The sequence below is a fragment of the Prunus dulcis genome, chromosome 5 (genome assembly GCF_902201215.1).
Source record: "Prunus dulcis chromosome 5, ALMONDv2, whole genome shotgun sequence".
NCBI classification, from domain to species: domain Eukaryota; kingdom Viridiplantae; phylum Streptophyta; class Magnoliopsida; order Rosales; family Rosaceae; genus Prunus; species Prunus dulcis.
The window spans coordinates 17,604,229-17,625,201 of record NC_047654.1 but is presented as its reverse complement, the minus strand read 5'-3'; the positions used below and the strand labels follow the sequence as shown (position 1 = coordinate 17,625,201).

Here is a 20,973-nt window from a genome sequence, read left to right as displayed (position 1 = left end):
AAGTGAAAAAAACTAGTCTCTTTTCTCTGCACTGCACATATTCTGGCATCTTGGTATTGACTTAAAATCAAGAACAATATTACTACAGAAAACAATAAAAGCAGTTTAAACTAAAATGTGAAATTTGATAATTACCAAACTAATTAAAATGAAAACAACGTTCCTGCTTTAAAATTGGAACTAGAATTCCCAGAAATTCATGTCAAAATATTAGAAAAATCTACGAGCGTCTGAATGCAAAAGCCGCAAATGGTGAAGCGACAGCTGCAAGCATAGATGCTCACAAGTTTCGGCAACGAAAAGGGCTGACTGCGTTATCAGTCCTCAAATATAGAGGACTATACGCGTCATTGACGCCCAAGTTGCCTTTTTTCTTCTAATTGAACTAAAATTGAATATCAAATACGAAAATGAAGACCAAAACCAGTGAATGGATCCAAAATATGATTATAGAAACGAGAGGGAATTATGCAATCGCCAACAGACTGCTCCATCACAGCTACCATTAGGAGGAGGGAGATGAGATTAGAAAAAAATGAAGGTTTATAAAGAGGAATTTTTGGGGGTGTAAGTAATGGTATGGCTTGCTTCGAACCCTAGTTTGGACGTTGGAGTTGGGCCATTAAAACCATCTTTTTGGGCATTTACTTTTTTTGGGCTTCAATTGGGTTTGAAGTTCGACCCTTTTAAACCACAAAGGTGTCTACTTTGCAACCTCGCGCACTTAGAATTTCATTCTCGGAAGTCATAAAGTTTGAAACTTTGAAGCAGGTATAGGCAGGCAGGCATATATAAGCCTAAGCCCTCCTCGATCACAAGCAACAAACACAACCAAATGCCAGATTCATCAATATGGCAGCAAAAACCTCCATTGCTAAAACCATAACTAAGCTTTATTGTACTTGGTCCCCTTCTTCTTTCTCCAAACATTTGGTCCCACTACCACCACCGTCACTCTCATTATCTCCTTCCTTCTTCAGCTCCTCGCCTGCTGTTTCCTCAGTACCCGAGTCTCAATCAACGCTCTCTTCCCAAGCTCCAGGTGGGTCTCTGTGTTCTTTGTATGTTTTCTGATTCTGGGTCCGTCTTAATTTGATCAAAATGTTGATGCTTTATTTATTATTAAGGCTTTCCGGTTCTTTTCCTTGTTTTGTTTAGAGAAGGAAAGGTCGAGATGGTCCAAATGGCTGCTGTTTCTTCCTGGAGCTGTCTCTTTTGGCCTTGGCACTTGGCAGATCTTCAGAAGGCAAGAGAAGGTGGTGTTTTTATCTTCCTATCAAATTTAGCAATCTTGGAGATTGATCTTTGTAATACAATTCAACAATTTTAGTCGTCCTCGTGTACGAGCTTATTTATGATAGTTAAGCTTTTTGAGCTTACACCTTAAGAAATGGCTTGAAGCAATTACGTTCAGTATTAACATGTTAGGCAAAGATGCCAGACATTGAAACTTAAGCCGACCATCATCAGTAGAGGAAAGAAATTTGGTAATGAACTGGAATTAGTCCTACAAAAATGGAATCTAGGATCTGGTTATGGAACTAGGTTTTATACTGCATCTAGTGGCCACTCTCAAGAATGAATTCCACGTGCACTTAATATTCAACCTTAAAATTGCATCAAAGAATGACCCCTATTAACAAGTCTCTTTTGTTACAGATAAAAATGTTAGACTACAGACAGAAGAGGTTGGAAATGGAACCTGTAAACTTCAACAATGTCTCACTGTCAAGTGAAGAATTGGATCATTTGGAGTTTAGGAGGGTGATATGCAAAGGATATTTTGATGAGGAAAGGTCAATCTATGTGGGCCCTCGTTCAAGAAGCATTTCCGGAGTCACTGAAAATGGCTACTATGTCATCACACCTCTTGTGCCGGTCTCTGACAAACCTGAGCGGTAAATGCTATTGGAGTTTCATAGATTTCACAAACCATGTTGATATAATGAACCAGCTACATATCACGTCACTTGCTTTTCTCTCTCTTTAAGTGCTTAAAGGGCCTTGACTATTAAACAGGGTATTTTATTACATTGAGACATTTATGAGTTGTTCTTGCGTATTGTTACAGTCTCTTATGTTGATCCCATATTTCAAATTAAAATAACTGTTTCAATCATTTCAAGTGGCTGCACGTTGGGTTGCAATCCAGTATTAATCGATTAGTTTGCTTTCGTTAAACATTGGATTGATACCCCTTGAGAAGCTCTAATCCGTTGGTTTTCTCTTGTGTGTGTGTTGTCTTAATTAAACGTGTCATTGATTATTTTCCAGATTTCTTGTGGACTGTAATCATTACCAACTGAGCAGCTCAAATGGGAAGTAGTAATATTGTATTTGCACTGAAGAGTAAAAGAAAATATGATAACTCAGTTGCAAGGATTTAATGTGAAGGTGCATCTTTTATGATCTGATGCTTCAACGTCAAACTGAGGCTCTAATAGGGTTGGGTATATCCTTGGTTGGAAACAAACAGTTCTTGTACTGGATGTATAGGGTTCTAAGTTCTAACATTATACAGAGAACTTCAAGATTCCATTACGCCTCACATAATATCATGTTTTGATAGTAATTTTATTTGTGATTGTGACTTTCAAGCAAATTGCAATGCTTATCTGTTAGCTGATCTGATGATCATGTTAAATAAAAAATTTCCAGTGTGCAGCCACCAATTTTAGTCAACAGAGGATGGGTACCACGAAGTTGGAAAGAAAAGTCTTCAGAAGTTCATGAAGATGGTGAACAACCTTCTAATGTAGCACCCTCCTCTGTTCAAGAGAATGAAAGAAGGTCTTGGTGGAGGTTCTGGACGAAGAAGTCTAAAGTTGTTGAGGTTGTTTGTTTTCATTATATCAATAGTTGTTTGATGGGGAGAACATTGAAGATCTAATCTTAATTTCATGTAACTGACAGGATCAGCAGACCCCAGCTTTTGCTCCTGTTGAAATTGTTGGAGTAGTTCGAGGGAGTGAGAAGCCTAGCATATTTGTTCCACCAAATGATCCAAAATCCTCCCAGTGGTTCTATGTTGATGTTCCTGCAATTGCTCGTACTTGTGGCCTCCCTGAGGATACTGTTTACATCGAAGACATAAATGAAAATGTCAATCCGAGTAACCCTTACCCGGTTCCAAAGGATGTTGGTGCCTTAATTCGGAGTTCAGTCATGCCTCAGGACCATCTAAATTATACGTTGACATGGTATACTTTTGTATCTTTGTGTTAATATTTGCATTTATCAACTGATCATCTATTCATTTATGATGTATGCTGCTATGTGATACCTTAAATTCCTTGATGCCAAAGGGTTTTGTTTCCATTTTGTTTGAGAATTATTAGGACTTAGATGCAATCTATCTCTAATACTTGCTTTATCTTGGGCAGGTATTCCCTGTCTGCAGCAGTTACATTCATGGCTTTCAAGAGACTGAGACCCAAAAAGAGCCGGAGGTAGCAGCAGAGACTTCATCATAAGAGATTTGAGTTCTACTGAATTGTCTCTGTTGTATGAAAGAATATGGTCTCCGAAAATATTGAGTTGTCAAATTAATTTTGCGTGTACTGTCATCGAACTCATCAGCAACAACCCATATTTTTTGATTGGCAACTGGAAATATTTCCAGGTTGGATTGCCAGATTAGGCTTTGCTGATTTGAAGTTGAATGTTGGCAGCCAACAAGGAAAATAATATTTTCAACATCTGAGGACCCCTAACGCCTGTAAGAGACTTTCTATGTCGTTCGTGATGTAGAACAACGAAAATGTCTACTTGACACAATTTTTGTAATTTTTCTTTTTGGTAATATGATACATTTTTGTTTCGGGGTCTCCCTGCGTTTATTCATACAATCCCATGTTTATATGCGATTCCTTTTTTCTTCTGTGTTCCTTTTACATTTTCATTCCATCTCGGTCAGGAATACAGGCCATAAGCCGTAACTGAGCATTTGAGCTGGTGCATGCCATGTGATATCTCAGGCATCTACACAGTAAAGCTCAAACTCGATGGGAAATGGATTATTATCAAATCAAATAACATGCTCAAGTTACCATAAACAATTTACAAGAAGCACAATGTAGAGATGGAAGGGGGAAAAAGGTGAAAAAAATGGGAAGTAAGATGAACATGACCAAAATGTCAATTTCCTTTCCTCTGATCTTGTACGCTATACAGAACTGTACACGAGGAAAACGAATCAAAGAATTTAGGGAAATTGGTGGCTTTGTGTTCGGAATGAATAAACATCGGTAAAATGATATCTTTTTTTAAACCATATAAATCTGACTACTATAAATACCTTCTTATCTAATCTCTATTACCTATTTCGCACTTTTGTCCAACTCTCCCAAAATCGACAGCGCTCTCTCTTGCTCTCTTTCTGTCTCTGTCTCTGTCTATCTCTGTCGATCTCGAAAGTTGAAATATTAATAAGCAATGCGTGTTGACTTAACCCAGAACGGCTAGAACTTGCATGACTTAAATTGCTTAAGGTTATGCCCAAATTCATTCTTTGGGCATTTTACAGGGATAAGCCTGCAGGATAGACATGGATGAGTACAGAAACCTGATGAGCATCAAGAAGACAATAATGCCACATGATTAACATAAATTTTCAACCGTTATGCATTAAAATCCATAGAAAGCTAAAATCAGAGCAATACCGTAGCAATACCAGGGCAATAGAGGGCTATACATTGGCAATACAAAAATTCCATACTCACCCTATAATTTTATTCCAACACATACTTGAAAAAATAAGCGATACGGGGACACTACGCAAGCAATATGATGACAATACAAGAGTAATACGATGACAATATAATAGTAATACGATGGCAATATATGTTCAATAAATAGGCAATGAGGATCGATTACAAAATGTTCCCTAACCCTTCTGTTTGTACATATTCAACATACATAACACCAAGTGAAACAAAGTACCACAAAATAAACCCAACATATTAATTTGGTGATACCATGGTCGTATAATCACAAAACATTTCGAATCCGCTGTCGAAAGCTTCAACCATTTCATGGTTAAACCCTGGCGATTGTTTGAATTGCTTCACGGCTTCTTTCTTGAAGTACTCCTGGCCTATGAAAGGAGAAAAAATATATATAATTTAGGGTCTTTAAAATTTCAGTTTCATAAGAAGATGGAACCGGTAGCAAAAAAACAGAAGCAGATAATGAAAATATAATATAGGACTCAAAAATTAAAACAAGGTGAAGATAATGAATCTTGTCTAAAAATTACGTTGCAAAAGAAATGCATGTTAAAATTTATATTTATTCAAATTAAAAAGTCACAGATGCTCTAGTTTTGATGGCGTTTCCAGCTGCTAGATTACTGGAGTTGGTGACTCCCTTTCCAAATTTTCATCATTTAGCTCTGTAATCTCACCAGCCAAACAAATTGATCAAACAAAAAATTATTTATTGCTAGATGAATTTGTTTCAACAAGTAAACAGCAACCGAATCACTTAAGTTTTGGTAACTTTAGCTTTTTACAGCAAAGGTTGCAAACTTGCAATGCTGATAATTGGTTCTAAAAGAAAATTACTTGAACTCAAACAAAAATATGGCAATAGTCAACTATATGAAAAGAGCGTACTTCCTAAACCAGCCATGGCTGCATCTGCCTCCTTTGTGGGTTTTTTTTCGTTTTAATTGTAAATTTTATAATTATTTTTTCTTTTGATTTTATGTATTTAACTTTTAATTTATTCAAAAATACAAATATACCCTTGGTATAAACAGAGAATTGGATGAAATCATCTAAAATCTAACGGCAAGTGTGAAATTGGCCATTTCAATAAATTCAGGTGTTAAATTGACTGCCTTTTTAATTCAAGGGGTTAAGTTCGATTGGGATCCTAGTTCGGGGAGTCTGGCAATTTACTCTTTTAAATTCAGCTTCTTTTTTAGTATTGTCACTAATTAGTCACTTCTTGTTAAACACCCAATATTTCGTATGACAATAAGCAAATAATTAGAATCTGGATAGGGGAAATTACTCATTAATTCACAATATAATCAAAACCGACAAGAATTGTAACATAACCGTTTCAAGTTAACAGTAAATCAGCCCAACAAACCAACAAATAAATTAAATTTTTTTTAAAGAACAAATATTTTCAAAGAGGGGAAAAAGAAGCATACCAGAAGATGAAGAGGAAGGATTTGGGAATTTAAGGGGAGAAAATTTAAGTGTGAAGAGTAATGGAGGGGGGATAAGAAGGTATTTATAGCCGCCATATTTATAAGGTTAAAAAAAAGTAGTCATTTTACAATATTTAGTCGAGCCGATGCCAAAGCCACCAATTTCCCAAGATTTTACCAGCTGGCAGGGAAACAAACTAAATGGGAGAAATAAAAATAATCAAAAGAATGAAATGAATATAAAACTAACAAAACCTTAGGTGGCTTAAAGAAAAGGCTCCATTCATGATATACATCTTACAAGCAAAGGAGAAACACTCATCCCTGCATGGATTGCCTTCAGCAATGCCACAAACTTGAAAGGACTCTCGTCGGAAAACCACTGGAGTTTCCACGTCATTGAGCCTGGAGCTATCTTCTTCTCATTTACACTTGTCTCTAAACTGTCAATTTTGGCTGAGCCTGAGGGGCAGAACTCCGACATCGCACACTCAACAGCTAAGGTTACACGCCGACTTTCCCTGACATCAACAACCTGGAAATACAGTCCAGACTATGAGCACAAACGGGGTATGATAATCTAGAACTCGCCTATTCAGTGAATAACAACAAACATGCATATTAAGGGAAAGAGCTACAGTTAATTAGAGGCATTACCAACTCAGATATGTCCGCAATAGAGCAACACAAATCAAGTGAAAAATATGGTGGCAAAGATGCAGCCACAGATAAAGATCTAAACTGCATATGGTCTTCAAAGCACACAAATACATGCTCTCCAGCCACAAATAATGATCTTGAAAACCATGATTCACCTGTCAGATTTGAGATAACAACGCTATCAAGCAAGAAATCATTATTGTTTTTGAAGGTCGGGCATTCTTTGAAAATTAGGCTGCAAAAGTGAAGTTCAAGGAATGTAAAGTAAAACTTCATCATTACAAGTGTTCTTGACATGCTTCCAAACGGCTTCATCAGTAAATTTCACCAAAACTAACTATAATGTAACAAAATCTTAAATTATGGAAATACCTTTATTTTAAAATTTCTTCGACATGTCTACCAAAATGCTTATTATGTATTCCCTTTCTATGTATTTCAAGTCATGACATGATTACAATCGTCGACTATTAAAATGTAAAAATTGACGACTAGACTGAATTATTTGGACTCATACCTTCATTATAACTACACCAAAACTGCACCATAGAATACTGGAATATGCTCACTTTTGAACCTCCACATATGTGTTTCTCAAACAACTCAACCTGAACCTGCTCCAAACTGCCATTTAAATTTCCAAAACCCCAGTCTATCATAACAAAGAAATCGAAAGATGCACATCAAAACGGAATAACTTAAAGTATAAAACCAAATATACATTAGACACATGTGTACATAAATACACAGTCGTAAGACCAACAAAACTTTCAAAATTATATCTGAAAGGAAAAAATAACTACCTTCTTAAACAAAATTCATCATTTGGAGCAAAAGAATCAATAACTTTTAAAATAGAAAGTAATTGTCTTGATTTATCAATGCTTCTGGTTTTAAACAGGTATGCGCTCCCCTCCACATACACCCTACGCAAACAGGGAAGCAAAATTGTTAGAAAAGTGTTCCCTGTTAGGTTCCATATGTTGTTTAAGTACCACAATTTACTAACCTGACAACATGGAGCCCTATACCAACTACAACCTCCCTGATGTCTTCAACCTTGTGGCACCCCTGTAAATTTAAAATAGTGCCTGCAAAACAATATCACCCTGGAAATCAATAGCCATATAGCTAACCAAACAGAAAATTAAATTGTCCCAGTAACCATTGACAAAAGAGAAAATTAAATGACATATAAGTCACTCGCAAAGACCTCGTAACCTAACCTGACTCATCGCCTGCAACACCAATGAGTAGCACATACAGCTTGTTTTCACTGCTAAGTAGAACAGCAACTTCTCTGCGTGCAAAATGAAAGAATATAAGCATATAAAAGCAGAAAAAGTCTGAAAATCTGACCCAACATGAGCCCCATTGTTAAAATGTACAGGAAAACCTTCATATGGACAATATCATGTATACTATTGAATTATAAAAAGAAATTTTCGAAAGGTTCACCTTTCTCTCTGAAGAGAATCGAGCTCAAGTATACAACAACACCACATACACTGCTTACTAATCTCATGATTTCCCAAATCTGCAACATTTGTATTGAAATAACTCTCAATAAAATCATCAATTCTTGAAGACAGGCATTCAGCCCCCGAAGATCCATTAGCATAATCAATTAGTGGGATATTACTTCTATTTTCCAGCATCTGTTTCTCATCAATGATTTCGTGGAAATCACCCCCGTAAAAATGTTGCTTCTCTTGCTTAATTTCCACTTGTGCTACATGATTATCTAGATTTCCATTTAATTTGGGTGATGGTTCTACCTGCCTTATCATGTTTTCATCATCTAGTAGTGTAACAACTCTTCTTTTAGTTTTCTGTCTGCCTTTTCTCCTCTCCAACAAATCACCCTCTTCATTAATGCAATGAGAATTTTCAACATCATGAGCAGCAGAATGAACATCATTGATTGATGATTGCAAAGAGTGGTCCAGATTTAAAAATTCCTGCATACTGGATGTTTGGTCTACACATTTTCCAACTGAATGTTTGTCATTTTCTCTTACATGAGGAACCTCATGTTTTATGCCATAATACTTGAAACAATCTGAATATGGGTGTTCTTCAGAATTCTTATTCAACCAGTTCTCATTCAGTAAGTGATGAACTTCAGGAGCTGACTGCTTAGATTCACTATTATCATCTTCACTGCAGCTGGTATTACTATCAGATGATGCCACTGAATAGGACTCTGCGGATAACTGTAAAATTTCCTCCTCTAAGTTATGGCGACGGTGAAGAATGTCCTCTTGATAATGAGGTGGTGATCCTGGGAAAGCAGACAATGAATAAGACTCTGAAATATCATCAATGACAGACAATGCAGACATGCTCAAATTTTCGACCATCCTATAACTTCTTTGAGTGGTGAATGAGTGAGCATCGGAACTTTTAGTTTGTGCACTGACAGTACTAGTCCCTTCATGAGAATAAACTTTTACATCCTCCTTAAGATATCTACTATCGATACCAACTGGGCTGACCCCACCAGCATTCCCCATTGAACCAGTTTGGTCAAAGTGACGGGCATGCGAACCAGTAGTTACATCCAAGAAGGACCTATCTGATTCTAAAACATTTGTACTACTCTCATCTCCTGATGCTTGAACATAGTCTGAAACATATCTTGATTTTTCACCGAGCTGGGTCCAGCTAGCCTTGGATTTGATATAATTTTCCCTCTCGACGTGCAACGTATCCCCACTATATCTACTGCTGTCTGCAATATTCCCAGAAGCATGATCCAACCATTCCTTGAACTCCCGCAACCAAAGAACAGATCGCTCTTTCTTCATTCGCTCAACTCTAGTCATTAAATCAACAATTTCAGCATCATCATCAGACATCACAATTTCCTCTCTGCTTTGAATCTCATTGTCACAAGACACAGACTCCTGGTCAGAACATAGATGTGTGCTCTCTTCTTCATTCACAATAGAAGCAAGACGTGATACCTTTTTCTGCAAAAAAGAAGAAGTAACAATGCAAGATTTTACAATTGTTACTCGATAATTGAGTAGATGAACATAGCATAGATATTTTACAACAAAAAAGTACTGGGTAGGCAGATGTTCAATCATAAAAGACTCACAACAACTCTAGTAGTGACCTACCCTTCTTCTGTTGATACTTGATCCTCCTTCAGGATCACACTTCGCAGGAGAATAAAACCCAAAGCTGGCAGGTCGCTTTTGCCGGCTGGCAATAATAAGTTGCCTCTTCCAAAATTCTCTGGTACTGATTTCCTTATCATCTAACTTCAACTAATCAGCCATACAACCGGAAAAAAAATATATAAAAATTGGAAAACATAATTAGCAAATGACAAGAAATATGTATTGAATGCTTCGAACTTTTATAACACACAACTTGTGCGTCTATGTATTTCAGGTCCAAAAGAATGAAGAAATATAATCCAAAAAGAAAAATAAGATAAATCATAACTTACTTTTCCTGGATTAGTGAGGTAGCTGAATACGTGTGACCGATACCAACGGGCACAACATAATGGATTCCCTTCCAACCACAAGCTTTGTAGAGCTGGGAGTCCAGCCAGGTATTCTAACTCTGAAAAATTGGAAATGATATTGTAGGAAACATCAAGCCCTTCAAGTGACTTCAAATTCTCAATCCCACGCAATGTAGTTAAAGCATTGTTCCTCAAAACAAGTTTAAGTATATGACAGGTGACCTGCATGGTCCAACAACATCGGAGTATGGGTCGAAATCTAATTCCTAAATAAAAAATATAAAGCACAGACAAAATATTTGAGACTAAAACTATAGAAAAAGCAGTTCCCAGTAAATTGAAAAAATAAATTTCTCAAAGCATTGAAATCTAGTGCTAAAACTCAGTACCTCACTAATTGACGAAATTGTTCTGAGGTGATTGAAACCAAGGTCCAGGTGCTTCAATTTGACACATTTGCGAAGATTATCAACCTTTGCAAACTTGTTTCGGCTTAGGTCAAGAGTTTCAACAGCAGGAAGAAGTTGCAAAGACTCATCCATGAGAACCAAGCCATTACAAGCACATGAGACAAATGACAAGCGGTTCCACTGCGGTGAGTCCTTTATCTCTGCAATTCTACTCGCAAACACATGCCTCAGAGCATCCTAAAATATTTGATCACAATTTCAGTCATATCAAATCGATTAGCATGTGATAGATACATAATTTAAGAACTTTAAATGCTCATTAAGTAGCTGAGAAAAACAGATGTCACGAGGAAACCAGAGCAAAATCTATAAAAACTCACAGTAGAATTATGACAAATGATCTTCTCTAAGGTGTGCCTCAACTCGAGCAAGCCTTTTGCGGCGGAGGTGGACAAATCGCATCCTCGAAGCTCCAAAACCCTAAGCCTGCCAAAAGGCCAAAACGAAAGCGGCGTAGGGTCTCTGGCCGGAGGCGGCAATACCGAAACGACCTTGAGGGAGGTCAAGAGCCTGAGAATCCTCCGAAGCTGCTCGAGCGCTCGGTGGTCGCCGAGGTCAGAGACGTAGGCTCGGAGATAGTCGACGGGAGCGCCGGCCAGGAGGCTCTCGAGCTCAAGAAGCGCCTCGAGCCGCGAGTTCACGTAGTGGAAGCCCGCCGGGTTCAGCTTGAGCACTAGGCTTCCGTCGATCAAAGAACCGGCTTGTTGCTCCACGAAGTGTACCAGCTTCTCCAGGTACCGATCTCCGGTGACAACCGCCATTGAAATTTGGCGCTTTCTTCAGGTCAAATTCGGAATTTCACTACGCGGAATCGCATGCCTGTAAAACGGCTTGCTTGTGTTGTGTTATCAGCGTGTGTAATACGAATCTAGAGAGAGAAAGAAGAAGTTTTTCGAGAGAAACAGAGAAACAGAGGCATGGTGACGGTGGGCGTGGGCGGAAGAGGAGACGGTTTTAGTTTTGGAGAGAAGAACATTACATTAAATGGGTCTAATGATTGAGTTACGCAACACTGATCTCGATTTGGTTGCATTTGGGATTTCAGAAGTTTGAGGAAAATAAAAATAAAACAAAAATGAAGGCGTAATCATTTGGAGACACCTGGCCCACATGCACCTCAACAGTTCTGCTGTTCTGGGATGGGATGGGACCCTCCACGCGTTTGCTGTTCTGTTAACTTGCTTCTTGTTATAAAACTTCAGGCCCGCCACCACTGGCGGTTTCCCGGTTTATTCCACTAGACCGGTTTTTTTTTTTTTTTTCCTGAAAAAAACCTTTCCTATTATTCTTCTTCCTTTCCTTTAAAAAAGAAGGATGCAAGTACTGAGAGAAATTTAGCATTGTTTTAACGATGTCGTTTTGGTTTTATGTTGTAGTGTAGCAGTCATTTGATTAAGCAAGAAGCTTTCAGATCGGTATCCATCCATCCAGCTAGCTAGCTAGCTAATAGCTATGTGACCACCATACCATAGTTAAGACTTTAAGTAACAATTTAATTATGGTAGCATGTGGGATGTCATGTTGCAACCATGCATTGTTTTAAGGGGAAAACAAGAGAGAAAAAAGTTTGAATTGTTTGCTTGCTTAATTATTTGGTAAAACTAATAAAAGAATCCATTACTCCAAGGTTTAATATGAGACCTGTCAAACCCAAAAACCAAAGGAAGCCCCCAAAAACCACACGGCGGGAATAAATGTTCACTATGGTACATAGCCCTTGCTATTGCTATGGTACATTCTGAATTTCACAGGTTGAGAGGCATATGTTGCCCGATGAGTGCTCTAGAACAAGGGGATACGCACCCCGGAGAGCAAGAGTTGTGCTAGTATCAGTCGGGAGTGGATGAGCAACTGAATGCCAGCCATTCATGAGACAATCTGTGTGGCTGGCTTTCATGAGAGCAATGTCATAAATCAGTGATCTGAACATTTGTTTAGCTTATGCCATTATTGTAGACTAACCCGATTGTGTGAGTGTGTGGATGAAAGGGAAATCCGAAGCTTCTGATAACCGGTCCTAAAGAGAGTTGTGGTTAGAAGCATTGTCAAATGTCAACTATTGCGTGCCACTTAATCGATGATAGCTGTGTTTTCCACTTGTAGACAGGCACACATTGTTTATATGAATCCATCCCCAAGTGAGGAATATGACACACTAAATGTCCCTTTCAAAAATTACTCGAAACCATTTCTATAATTCCTTCCTTTCATATGTAAAGTACATATAATGAAGAGGATTTGAGGTTGTCTATCACTTTTGCCTGTTGTCTTTTATCAGACTTAAGAGTACAAATGGGGAAACCTTATAATATATTTGTGAGCTCACTACTCAATATATACAAATGAGGAAGCTTCAAGGCTATATAATGATTGAAGGTAAGTAAATCTTTACTTGACCTGCTCACCTAGGCGTCGCTTCTCTTCCTCAACTTGTTCAAGCAATGCTTCTAGTTCTGCTTCTGTTAGGCCTTCTAACCTCTTCTGCATATCCACAATTTGACCCCTTTGGGTGTTAGAGAGTGAGAGAGAGAGAGAGAGAGAGAGAGAGAGAGAGAGATTCTTAATTGTATAATGCTACAAAATTCAAGAATATTACAGAGAAAGAAAAAATAACTGAATAATAATAAAAAGATACCTCCATGACTTTGTTCTCATAGTCGCGTATTTGCTGTGCATATGTCATTTCCTTATTTGAAACTCGAAAAATATAAGTGGAAATCCATCCAATTGTCAGGCCCAACACCAGTACCAGCTGAACGACATTCCCTGCTTGTAAAGGATCAACTCCAGCAAACTGCATAAAACATCATAGCAAGAAGAATTATATGACTAGAGTATGATCTAGCTTGAAAACAAAAACAGAGCTATCAATGATAGAAAGTTTATGAAATAGTTAAATAAGAGAATAAAGTAAGTACCTCTAATCCACTTTTCAAGCCAATACCGATACCAGTTACTCCTAGTCCAATCAATAAAACATCCTTCCTTGAGTATCCAAAAGGTTTTTTCTGTTAAAAAAAGAAAGACACAAAGAGATGTAATTAGAACGTCTTTCCTTCCCTGCGAGATATGACTGAGTGTTATTACAAGGGAGGGGACATCTCTCTCCCAAAACCCCCATCCGACTGACTGAAAGGACCAGCTATATGAAATATACTGGACATACCAACTTCTTGTCCATGTAGGGTTAAAATCTGAGATCTATGCAACCATACTTCAGACAATCAATCTTACGTTTAGTAAGTACACAACATTTTTAATCCAGATACATCTCAGGACATCAGCTGGTGCTGACAAAAGAAGCCAGTGGGATAAACTCATATTCTTTTTTTCCGGTTCTGTTATTTTTAAGTATAAAAACCGAACCAAACCACCTAAAGCGGTCCGGTTCGGTTGGTTCGGTCGGGTTTTCGGTAATAATGCCCACCCATAGTACAATCCACTTCATACTTCTCTTGAACTGGAAATTCAGAACAAATTCCCAAAAATTTTAACATTTTCTTCCACTATTACTTTGACAGCCCTATGAATTGACTGCAATTGAGGAAAAAAAAAAAAAAGCAAAACAAATCATTCATTAGTAGTTGCTCATACATGCCTTTGCCAGATCAGAGGAGTCATCTTCAGTGCCATTGGAGTCCGAACTGCTACTTCTGGGGATGGTCATAATTCTGTTGATGCTATTAGATCCTTTTTCACAAAAAAAGGGTGTCTCCTTTCTATATAAGCTGTGAGTTATAACTCTTCCTGATGAATTCAGTATAAAATGCAGCAATATCAGCTAAATGGCCGGTTTTATAAGCAAAAGATTTAATTTGTACGCAATCCTTTTCAATTAACATTGGGAAGTTTGTTGTAGAACACTCCTTGATATCATATTATATGAATACATATAGATCAGAAATGGAACACAGAAAATCTCTAATAATGTCACATCTGAAGGTTAAAGTAATACTAATATGGGAATTATCAAAATGCCTGATACTGTGACCTATAGGCTATAGGAGGCTGGCATTTGCCAATCAGAGACTACGTGAACAAAGATTGTTTTGCAGATGCCAGTGATGAGTTTAATTGATAGAGCATTTTGGATAGTTACTGAAGAAGGCCTTCAAGATATGATAATGACAATTTACAGTAAGACATGGAACACAAAATTTCCATGGTTAAAGAGAGGGACAGTAAACAGAAGAAAAATAGGAGCAGCAGCAGTCTAAAGATAACATGTAAACAGACAATAGGGCAATCACACCCTTAAAAGGTACTAATAATGAGCAAAAGATATTCAAATAATTCAGTCCTATAACCAAGCTCAAGTTAGATTACATACGACTCTTGTCCGCTGAATGAATGCCAGACCCATATATCATGCATGACCATCTCAACAGGACAGGCATAAAATCTACAATAACCATGGATGACCATTTCAATTGATTCTCGAGTTTTTTTTTTTCAACACAAGCTGGATGGTAAGAATGCATATCATTCTCTCTACAATTCCAAAATATTTCTTCTTAGAATGCGCAACCTTTTTACAGTTATAACTTAAACTCTCAGCAGTCTCCAAACACTTCATAGTATTTTGAACAATGTACAGCATGCCATAAACAACTAGTATCAATCAAATGAAAAGCAAAACTGCCCACATTTTGTTAGACTAACCAATACAAGCCAAGGGAAATTTTGGACAATAATAATCAGTGAAGTTTACAAAAATGTCAGATGCAACAGCTCTATATTAGTACAAATTAGACCCGAAATTAAAAGGGAAAATCTTTTGGAGTAAACCCAGATAGCTGAAGCTAAAATAACTAAGACAGGCAAGCACCAACTGACCTCTCACCAAACCATCAAAAGCTCTGTCCCTCAATTGAATAGATGGAAGAGCCGAAATACCCACGAAGGAAATCGGTCCTCTTTCACATACTAAACTACAACTTGTAGGGTTTCCATGTGGAAGAGATGCCATCCCTGCAATGTTGTTCGCATGAGCACACAAAATAAAACAAACCCAAATAAATCCAAGAAAAGGGGAAAAAGATGATTAATTTGACCATTAAACGCATGAGGCTAAATTAAATTAAATTGCTTTATCTCTTAAATGAGGCGCCTTTACTTTTTTCTCTCTTTTTTCTGGTCTTTGCTTACTCAGAATGGTTGTGGGCTAGCAGCTAAACAAAGCACAAATCTAATAAAAGAACTTATCTTTTAAAAGAAGAAGAAGAAAATGAAGAATGAATAAGGAGAGAGTACCTACCTTGTAGAGAGAGGGAAGCAGCAGCAGGTAACTCACTGATTACCGTTAATGGATTGCAGATGACTGGTATACAGCCCTTCCCTCCATCCTTTGGTCTGATTCAGCAATTTTGTCTTCCAGGGTCCCACCTTTTAAAAGATCAGGGAATTGTACCATATCAATAAAAGATATTTATTTCTCTATTTTCCTCCTCTTTTTTGGTTTTTTTTTTTTTTTTCCTTTCACTTTTGATGTTTCTCTGTTCTCCATTTGACGCTGAGTAACTTTCACCTCCCTCTGGCATGATATTTGAGACAGCTTGAATTTTCCTTCCATAATTTTATGACCTTAACATGTCAAATGTTCGGTAAGGTAAGATTACTCCTTAAATCAATAATTATGTAACAAAATTTAAATCAGGATGCTTCATCATCATTTGGTTGTAAAATAACCCACCGAAAGATTTAGTTCAATTTCTTTTTGGAGCCATACTCATATCAAGGATCAAGCTGCTATTAGTTTGACCAATTTACAAAACTGGCTAACATTTCCCAACTAATTAATCATACAGTTCAGATTAGATACTAGTTCCAAATCATTAGTAACATGTCTTATGGAATATTATGCACCAATAGCAGCCTTAGCTAGCATTGGAAAGTGATTGCATAACTAGCAAAGATTTGACATTGGGACACTTCTGCATAGATATTCGTCCCACATCTTGCAAAAATAGGTACACAGATATATGCAATTGTTTATCCACTCTCTCTCTCTCTCTCTCTCTACCTACAGATATACATATATATTTGTATGTAGTTAGTAGGTGACTGTGCTGAAGGAATAATATCAGAGAAATTGTTGGTTTCCATGTCCAATCATTCGTTTGGTGGTGTCCTTAAGTGACCCCTTGTACGTTGCCCAACCGCTATTCCATGCTTCACCCCATGTGCCCTCCTCACTGACAAATTGATGAAAATCCTATACAAATCCTGCACAATTAAAATACATGATTGCTAGAGGGAGATGTTAGGCTGACTGCTCTGTGCGTTGGTTTTCCATGATTCCACCCCATTAATTAAAGTGGGGATTGTCATTTACAGGATTGCTTAGTTGGAAAAACTCAGGTCCCAGCTTACATAAAAATGGTTTAAAGCAAACAAAAAATGGTTTTAAAGTTGACAGAGGAGGTGTGGAATTTACATGCTTTCAATGTCACACAGTGACATGTATCCTCTCTTCTGTAGATAGCCGACAAATCCATCCTTCTTTTCTTCCTCTCTGTCAATCAACTACTCTCATGCATGCACAAATTTCATTTCATTTATTATATATACTCAAAGAGACGCTGCCAAATTGCCAACAGCCCCCCATCTACACCATCCATTTCTCTCTCTCTTTCTCATCATCAACTACTCCCCACACCCAAAGAGAAGAAGAAGAAGAAGAATAAGTTCTTCTGTCTTTCAAATTTGTTGTTTTTTTCTCATGGGGAACGCAGCAGCTTCTTGTGCTCCTTCATTGGTCATCTCAAGCAGTGGAGTTGTAAAGGTTTTGTTTTTGGATGGAAGATTGGAAGTGTACACAAGGGCAGTGAAAGCAGCAGAGCTGATGTTAGAGAATCCAGGGCAGTTTGTGTGTGAATCTAGCAGCCTCAAAGTGGGCAACAGGGTTCATGGCCTTACAGCTGATGAAGAGCTCGAAAGGCGCCAGTTCTATTTTCTTCTTCCCATGGATCTGCTTTACTCTGTGCTCACACATGAAGAGCTCAGCTCTCTGACTTACAAGGCTTCAAAGGCACTCAAGCACAGAAGTTTCAACAGTTTCAGTAAGATTTTTCCCGTCCTCGGAGAGTTTTGCATGTTTCCTTCAGAAGCCAAGAGATTGGATAAAAATATTGGTGATGTTATTAGTCCTTCAAGCCATTCAGAGCCAATGTTAGTATTAGTGGAGAGGTACTCAAAGCAAAGATCATGGAAGCCTGCATTGGAGACCATTGCTGAAACTCCATCTACACATTAATTAATTATACTATTTTCATTTTTAATGAAATTTTGGTGTTATTTAATTTGTCTTTGATTAAATTTAGAAGTAATTAATTAAATATTCATGACCTGGCCTTAAATTGGATCAACAAATCAACTCAACTGAGTCAACATGTACAAAGATTATTAGCAGTTTCTTCTATGAAAAAAGATGCTAATAGTTGGCTTCTTTTTCTTCCTCCCTCCATTTCTTCTTTAAGATGGAAAGTGATGGAACCCCTTACCCTCCCTCCTCCAGTCTCTACGCCCAAAGCTAATCAAGCAGCAAACCAACCAACCAACAAAAAAAGAAAGGTTTAGTTTCGTTCAAGATTCCATGATGGTGACATTGATATGAATAATGTTCACTTGCACGATATTATTTGCTAAAAATAGCTTAGAGATTTTATGTATAGAAATAGAATAAAATAAATACTGATGGGAGCTGATTTTCTTACTCTTCTATTGTCCACTTACACTTTTATTTGACAAACTGCTAGACAAGCAGAATTTCAAACAAGAATTAATCTCGCTCTTATTTAACATATTTGTTTTTTTATGACCCTTCCTTCACTCAATTAACAATCAAATCAAATCATGACTTGGGCTTTACCTTAGCCCATCTTCAATTGATAGATGAGGAGATGTTGAGTCCCACAGGCCAACCTAATCAAATGAATTATTTGCTTTTTATAGCCTAAGGTGTGTTTGATTACGTGACTTTCTCCAAAGTAAACCAACCACAACTTTTTTTTTCTCCGAAGATTTGTTTTAAAATATTGTTTTCGGAAAGCGACTTGGCTTCTTTAATGTGACATGGATGGATGGATGGATAATATTAGAATAACGGGGGAGGGGAGAAAGCAAACCCCAATGGCCAAAATGCCAATGGCCAAAATTCTACTTTCTATTTTTTTTTTTTTCTTTCCACCACTTCCGCATAACAAATAAATACACTAAAATGTTTGTCATTAAACAGTGAAAAAAGAAGAAAAAAAGGACAAAAAATATCAAACGAAAAAGAGAAAGAAAATAAGGGCGAAGAATTCATGCTACACCGCCACTACAGATGGCAGTGATCGAAACCGGGAATCTTGAGAGAACCCCAGCCGTGGATGAAGTGGCAATCCGGTCATCAACATTGGACGGTGGAAGCACCCTCCCATCGGCAAACAGTAGCCGTCCATTTCTGGGCTGCGCCACCATGACCCCTTCAAGCTCCGCAGCCGTGTTATAAAACGCATTGTCTCCGAATCTCCTCTCCACCTCAAGAAACTCGCCGAGCGAAGCTGGCTTCGTGCAGTCGTCTCGGCAGAGGCGCCACCACCTGCGCCGCCGTTCCGCCACCACACCCACGGCTGACGAAGCAGCGGCGTTTTTCTTCTTGGGCTTCTTGGTCTTCCTGGAGCCGCTTCCGCTAGTACTGGCCATGTTGTTGTTGTTGTTGTTGTTGTTGTTGCTGTTGGCTTGGGGGTCTCGGCGCTGTTGGCTCGGGGCTCTGAACGTGATGGCTGGAAAGCTCACTCCCATTAGGGTTCCTAAGGTCGTGCTTCGATCGTGAAAGAATGAGCCTGTAGACTGTCACAAAAAATTCAACAATATATAAAAAAGAAGACAAAATTAGTGAGGGATAAAATCAGAGAAAATCAGAATGAAATGAAAAATGGGGAAATGGGTACCTCGGTGTCGAGATCGGAAGAAGAAATGGAGGAGTTGGTGGGGGATGAGGGTGGAGGTAGCAGATCATTTCTCGGATCTAGCATTTTTCCTCTCTCTGTTTCTCTCTGTGTGTGTTGGTTTGGATTTTTGGAGAGGTCTGTTTTTGATCTTCTTCTGGTTGTATTTTCTGTGTGTTTGAAATTTGAAGGTTTATGTGCAATTTAAAGCGAGGAGTGATGAGAGTATGAGACCCATGAGAGATGGTGATAGATGGGATTTAATTTAACTGAAGTTGGATTGTGTTGCAAATCATTAATGTTGGGCTTTGGTGCTTTGTCCTTTTCATAATATCATCTTCAATTGTAGTCTAATCTAAACATTTCTTTTTCCTTCCTGGAAGGTAGGCTTTATAGAATTGGTTAATATCAAATAAGTCCCTCAGGTTTCTATATTATCACTAGTCACCCTGTTTGGTCCTTCAAATTTCAAAGTCACACTCTTCTGTACATTTATCCATTTCAGGCTTGGTGCTCATTTCATCCTATGATATTTTGATTATTGGAATTCTTTGCTTTTAAAGACTTATGAACGAGTTGACAATGAGTATATAGTTTAAGTGATTAAAAGTATTAATCACTACAATCAATTGAGGTCTTGTGTTCGACTTTCTCCTCTGGGATGTAATTTATCTACGAGAAAGACTTTGAAAGCCCCATTGCAGGCAGGTTTTGTCCCAAATTGGAAAAGCTGCCGACATGGATGACCACAAGAGTCATGGTTCTCCTCATGGATATGGGACCATATGGTGTTTTTATTACTACTTTAGTCTCAAAGGAAAAAATCAATTAAAGAGCTTTTGTGAATTGTGATTGCGTGGTGGTGAAATGGTTTCGTTTCAAGCCAAAGAAAAATTGTGTGATGATGATAATGGTATTGAATAATTGAACTGTGACTCTTCCTGTCCTCCATATTGAGTTGAGGCCAAACAATTCATGTGAAAAAGTTCCATGCACAAGTGGCACTCATTGGCATCACATGAAAAGTCCTAACAGATTATCATTCTCTAATGCTATTGCCTTGCTACAAATGATCATGGGATGGGAGAATCAAGATAGTGTTGTAATCAAACTTTAATTAAAGACTAATTATGCCACTCATCAATATTAATGAAAGGTCCTTGTGAATAAGTGTGTGCGCGCGCGTGTTAGATTCTCTTATATTTCATCATGTTAAACAGAGTTTAAGCCTTAATGGTGTAATATGGATGCATACAAATAACC

General features: G+C 37.8%; 5 protein-coding genes across 10 annotated transcripts; 2 read left to right on the top strand and 3 right to left on the bottom strand.

The window, feature by feature from the left end:
- Positions 1-712: 712 nt before the first annotated feature.
- Positions 713-3,861, top strand: LOC117626914 (surfeit locus protein 1). The gene is made up of 6 exons (XM_034358716.1): positions 713-1,042; positions 1,159-1,256; positions 1,660-1,898; positions 2,659-2,833; positions 2,914-3,200; positions 3,384-3,861. The coding sequence occupies exons 1-6, from the start codon at positions 853-855 to the stop codon at positions 3,451-3,453; spliced, it is 1,059 nt and encodes a 352-aa protein (XP_034214607.1). The 5' UTR covers positions 713-852; the 3' UTR covers positions 3,454-3,861.
- Positions 3,862-6,224: 2,363 nt separating this feature from the next.
- Positions 6,225-11,914, bottom strand: LOC117627639. Of its 4 annotated transcripts, XM_034359800.1 has the most exons (11): positions 11,098-11,904; positions 10,697-10,954; positions 10,287-10,529; positions 9,952-10,101; positions 8,282-9,798; positions 8,050-8,123; positions 7,833-7,914; positions 7,627-7,749; positions 7,341-7,447; positions 6,821-6,978; positions 6,225-6,698 (listed from the first exon to the last, which is right to left on the bottom strand). In XM_034359800.1, the coding sequence occupies exons 1-11, from the start codon at positions 11,536-11,538 to the stop codon at positions 6,447-6,449; spliced, it is 3,405 nt and encodes a 1,134-aa protein (XP_034215691.1). In that variant the 5' UTR covers positions 11,539-11,904; the 3' UTR covers positions 6,225-6,446. The 4 variants fall into 4 exon arrangements, with proteins under 4 accessions (XP_034215691.1, XP_034215692.1, XP_034215695.1 ...); XM_034359801.1 differs by lacking the exon at positions 6,821-6,978 and having other exon boundaries at positions 6,581-6,698; positions 11,098-11,913; XM_034359804.1 differs by lacking the exon at positions 6,821-6,978 and having other exon boundaries at positions 6,588-6,698; positions 7,341-7,437; positions 11,098-11,914.
- Positions 11,915-12,925: 1,011 nt separating this feature from the next.
- LOC117627819 lies at positions 12,926-16,164 on the bottom strand. 3 transcript variants are annotated; one of them, XM_034360071.1, is made up of 6 exons: positions 16,035-16,164; positions 15,614-15,748; positions 14,376-14,524; positions 13,696-13,785; positions 13,413-13,571; positions 12,926-13,258 (listed from the first exon to the last, which is right to left on the bottom strand). In XM_034360071.1, exons 2-6 carry the CDS (start codon positions 15,744-15,746, stop codon positions 13,166-13,168), a joined length of 624 nt encoding a protein of 207 aa, XP_034215962.1. In that variant the 5' UTR covers positions 15,747-15,748; positions 16,035-16,164; the 3' UTR covers positions 12,926-13,165. The 3 variants fall into 3 exon arrangements, with proteins under 3 accessions (XP_034215962.1, XP_034215963.1, XP_034215964.1); XM_034360072.1 differs by lacking the exon at positions 16,035-16,164 and adding an exon at positions 15,894-15,974; XM_034360073.1 differs by lacking the exon at positions 15,614-15,748 and having other exon boundaries at positions 16,035-16,160.
- Positions 16,165-17,329: 1,165 nt separating this feature from the next.
- On the top strand, positions 17,330-18,032 carry LOC117629168. Its single transcript, XM_034361672.1, has one exon. It carries the CDS (start codon positions 17,499-17,501, stop codon positions 18,030-18,032), a length of 534 nt encoding a protein of 177 aa, XP_034217563.1. The 5' UTR covers positions 17,330-17,498.
- Positions 18,033-18,975: 943 nt separating this feature from the next.
- Positions 18,976-20,115, bottom strand: LOC117628024 (uncharacterized protein At3g17950). The gene is made up of 2 exons (XM_034360370.1): positions 19,714-20,115; positions 18,976-19,612 (listed from the first exon to the last, which is right to left on the bottom strand). The coding sequence occupies exons 1-2, from the start codon at positions 19,795-19,797 to the stop codon at positions 19,082-19,084; spliced, it is 615 nt and encodes a 204-aa protein (XP_034216261.1). The 5' UTR covers positions 19,798-20,115; the 3' UTR covers positions 18,976-19,081.
- Between the last annotated feature and the right edge of the window lie 858 nt (positions 20,116-20,973).

What these genes read in the sequence shown, in the direction of transcription:
- LOC117628024 (XM_034360370.1), bottom strand. Translation starts at nt 19,797, where the DNA reads ATGCTAGATCCGAGAAATGATCTGCTACCTCCACCCTCATCCCCCACC. An exon ending in CTTCCGATCTCGACACCGAG is followed by an intron (nt 19,613 to 19,713) that starts GTACCCATTTCC and finishes TTTTTGTGACAG; the next exon opens with TCTACAGGCTCATTCTTTCA.
- LOC117629168 (XM_034361672.1), top strand. Translation starts at nt 17,499, where the DNA reads ATGGGGAACGCAGCAGCTTCTTGTGCTCCTTCATTGGTCATCTCAAGC.
- LOC117627639 (XM_034359800.1), bottom strand. Translation starts at nt 11,538, where the DNA reads ATGGCGGTTGTCACCGGAGATCGGTACCTGGAGAAGCTGGTACACTTC. An exon ending in CAATTTCGTCAATTAGTGAG is followed by an intron (nt 10,530 to 10,696) that starts GTACTGAGTTTT and finishes TGGACCATGCAG; the next exon opens with GTCACCTGTCATATACTTAA. An exon ending in ATAGGGCTCCATGTTGTCAG is followed by an intron (nt 7,750 to 7,832) that starts GTTAGTAAATTG and finishes CTGTTTGCGTAG; the next exon opens with GGTGTATGTGGAGGGGAGCG.
- LOC117626914 (XM_034358716.1), top strand. Translation starts at nt 853, where the DNA reads ATGGCAGCAAAAACCTCCATTGCTAAAACCATAACTAAGCTTTATTGT. An exon ending in TCTTCAGAAGGCAAGAGAAG is followed by an intron (nt 1,257 to 1,659) that starts GTGGTGTTTTTA and finishes CTTTTGTTACAG; the next exon opens with ATAAAAATGTTAGACTACAG. An exon ending in GTCTCTGACAAACCTGAGCG is followed by an intron (nt 1,899 to 2,658) that starts GTAAATGCTATT and finishes AAAAATTTCCAG; the next exon opens with TGTGCAGCCACCAATTTTAG.
- LOC117627819 (XM_034360071.1), bottom strand. Translation starts at nt 15,746, where the DNA reads ATGGCATCTCTTCCACATGGAAACCCTACAAGTTGTAGTTTAGTATGT. An exon ending in TTTTGATGGTTTGGTGAGAG is followed by an intron (nt 14,525 to 15,613) that starts GTCAGTTGGTGC and finishes TGAATTCATCAG; the next exon opens with GAAGAGTTATAACTCACAGC. An exon ending in ACTCCTCTGATCTGGCAAAG is followed by an intron (nt 13,786 to 14,375) that starts GCATGTATGAGC and finishes TTTTTTTAACAG; the next exon opens with AAAAAACCTTTTGGATACTC.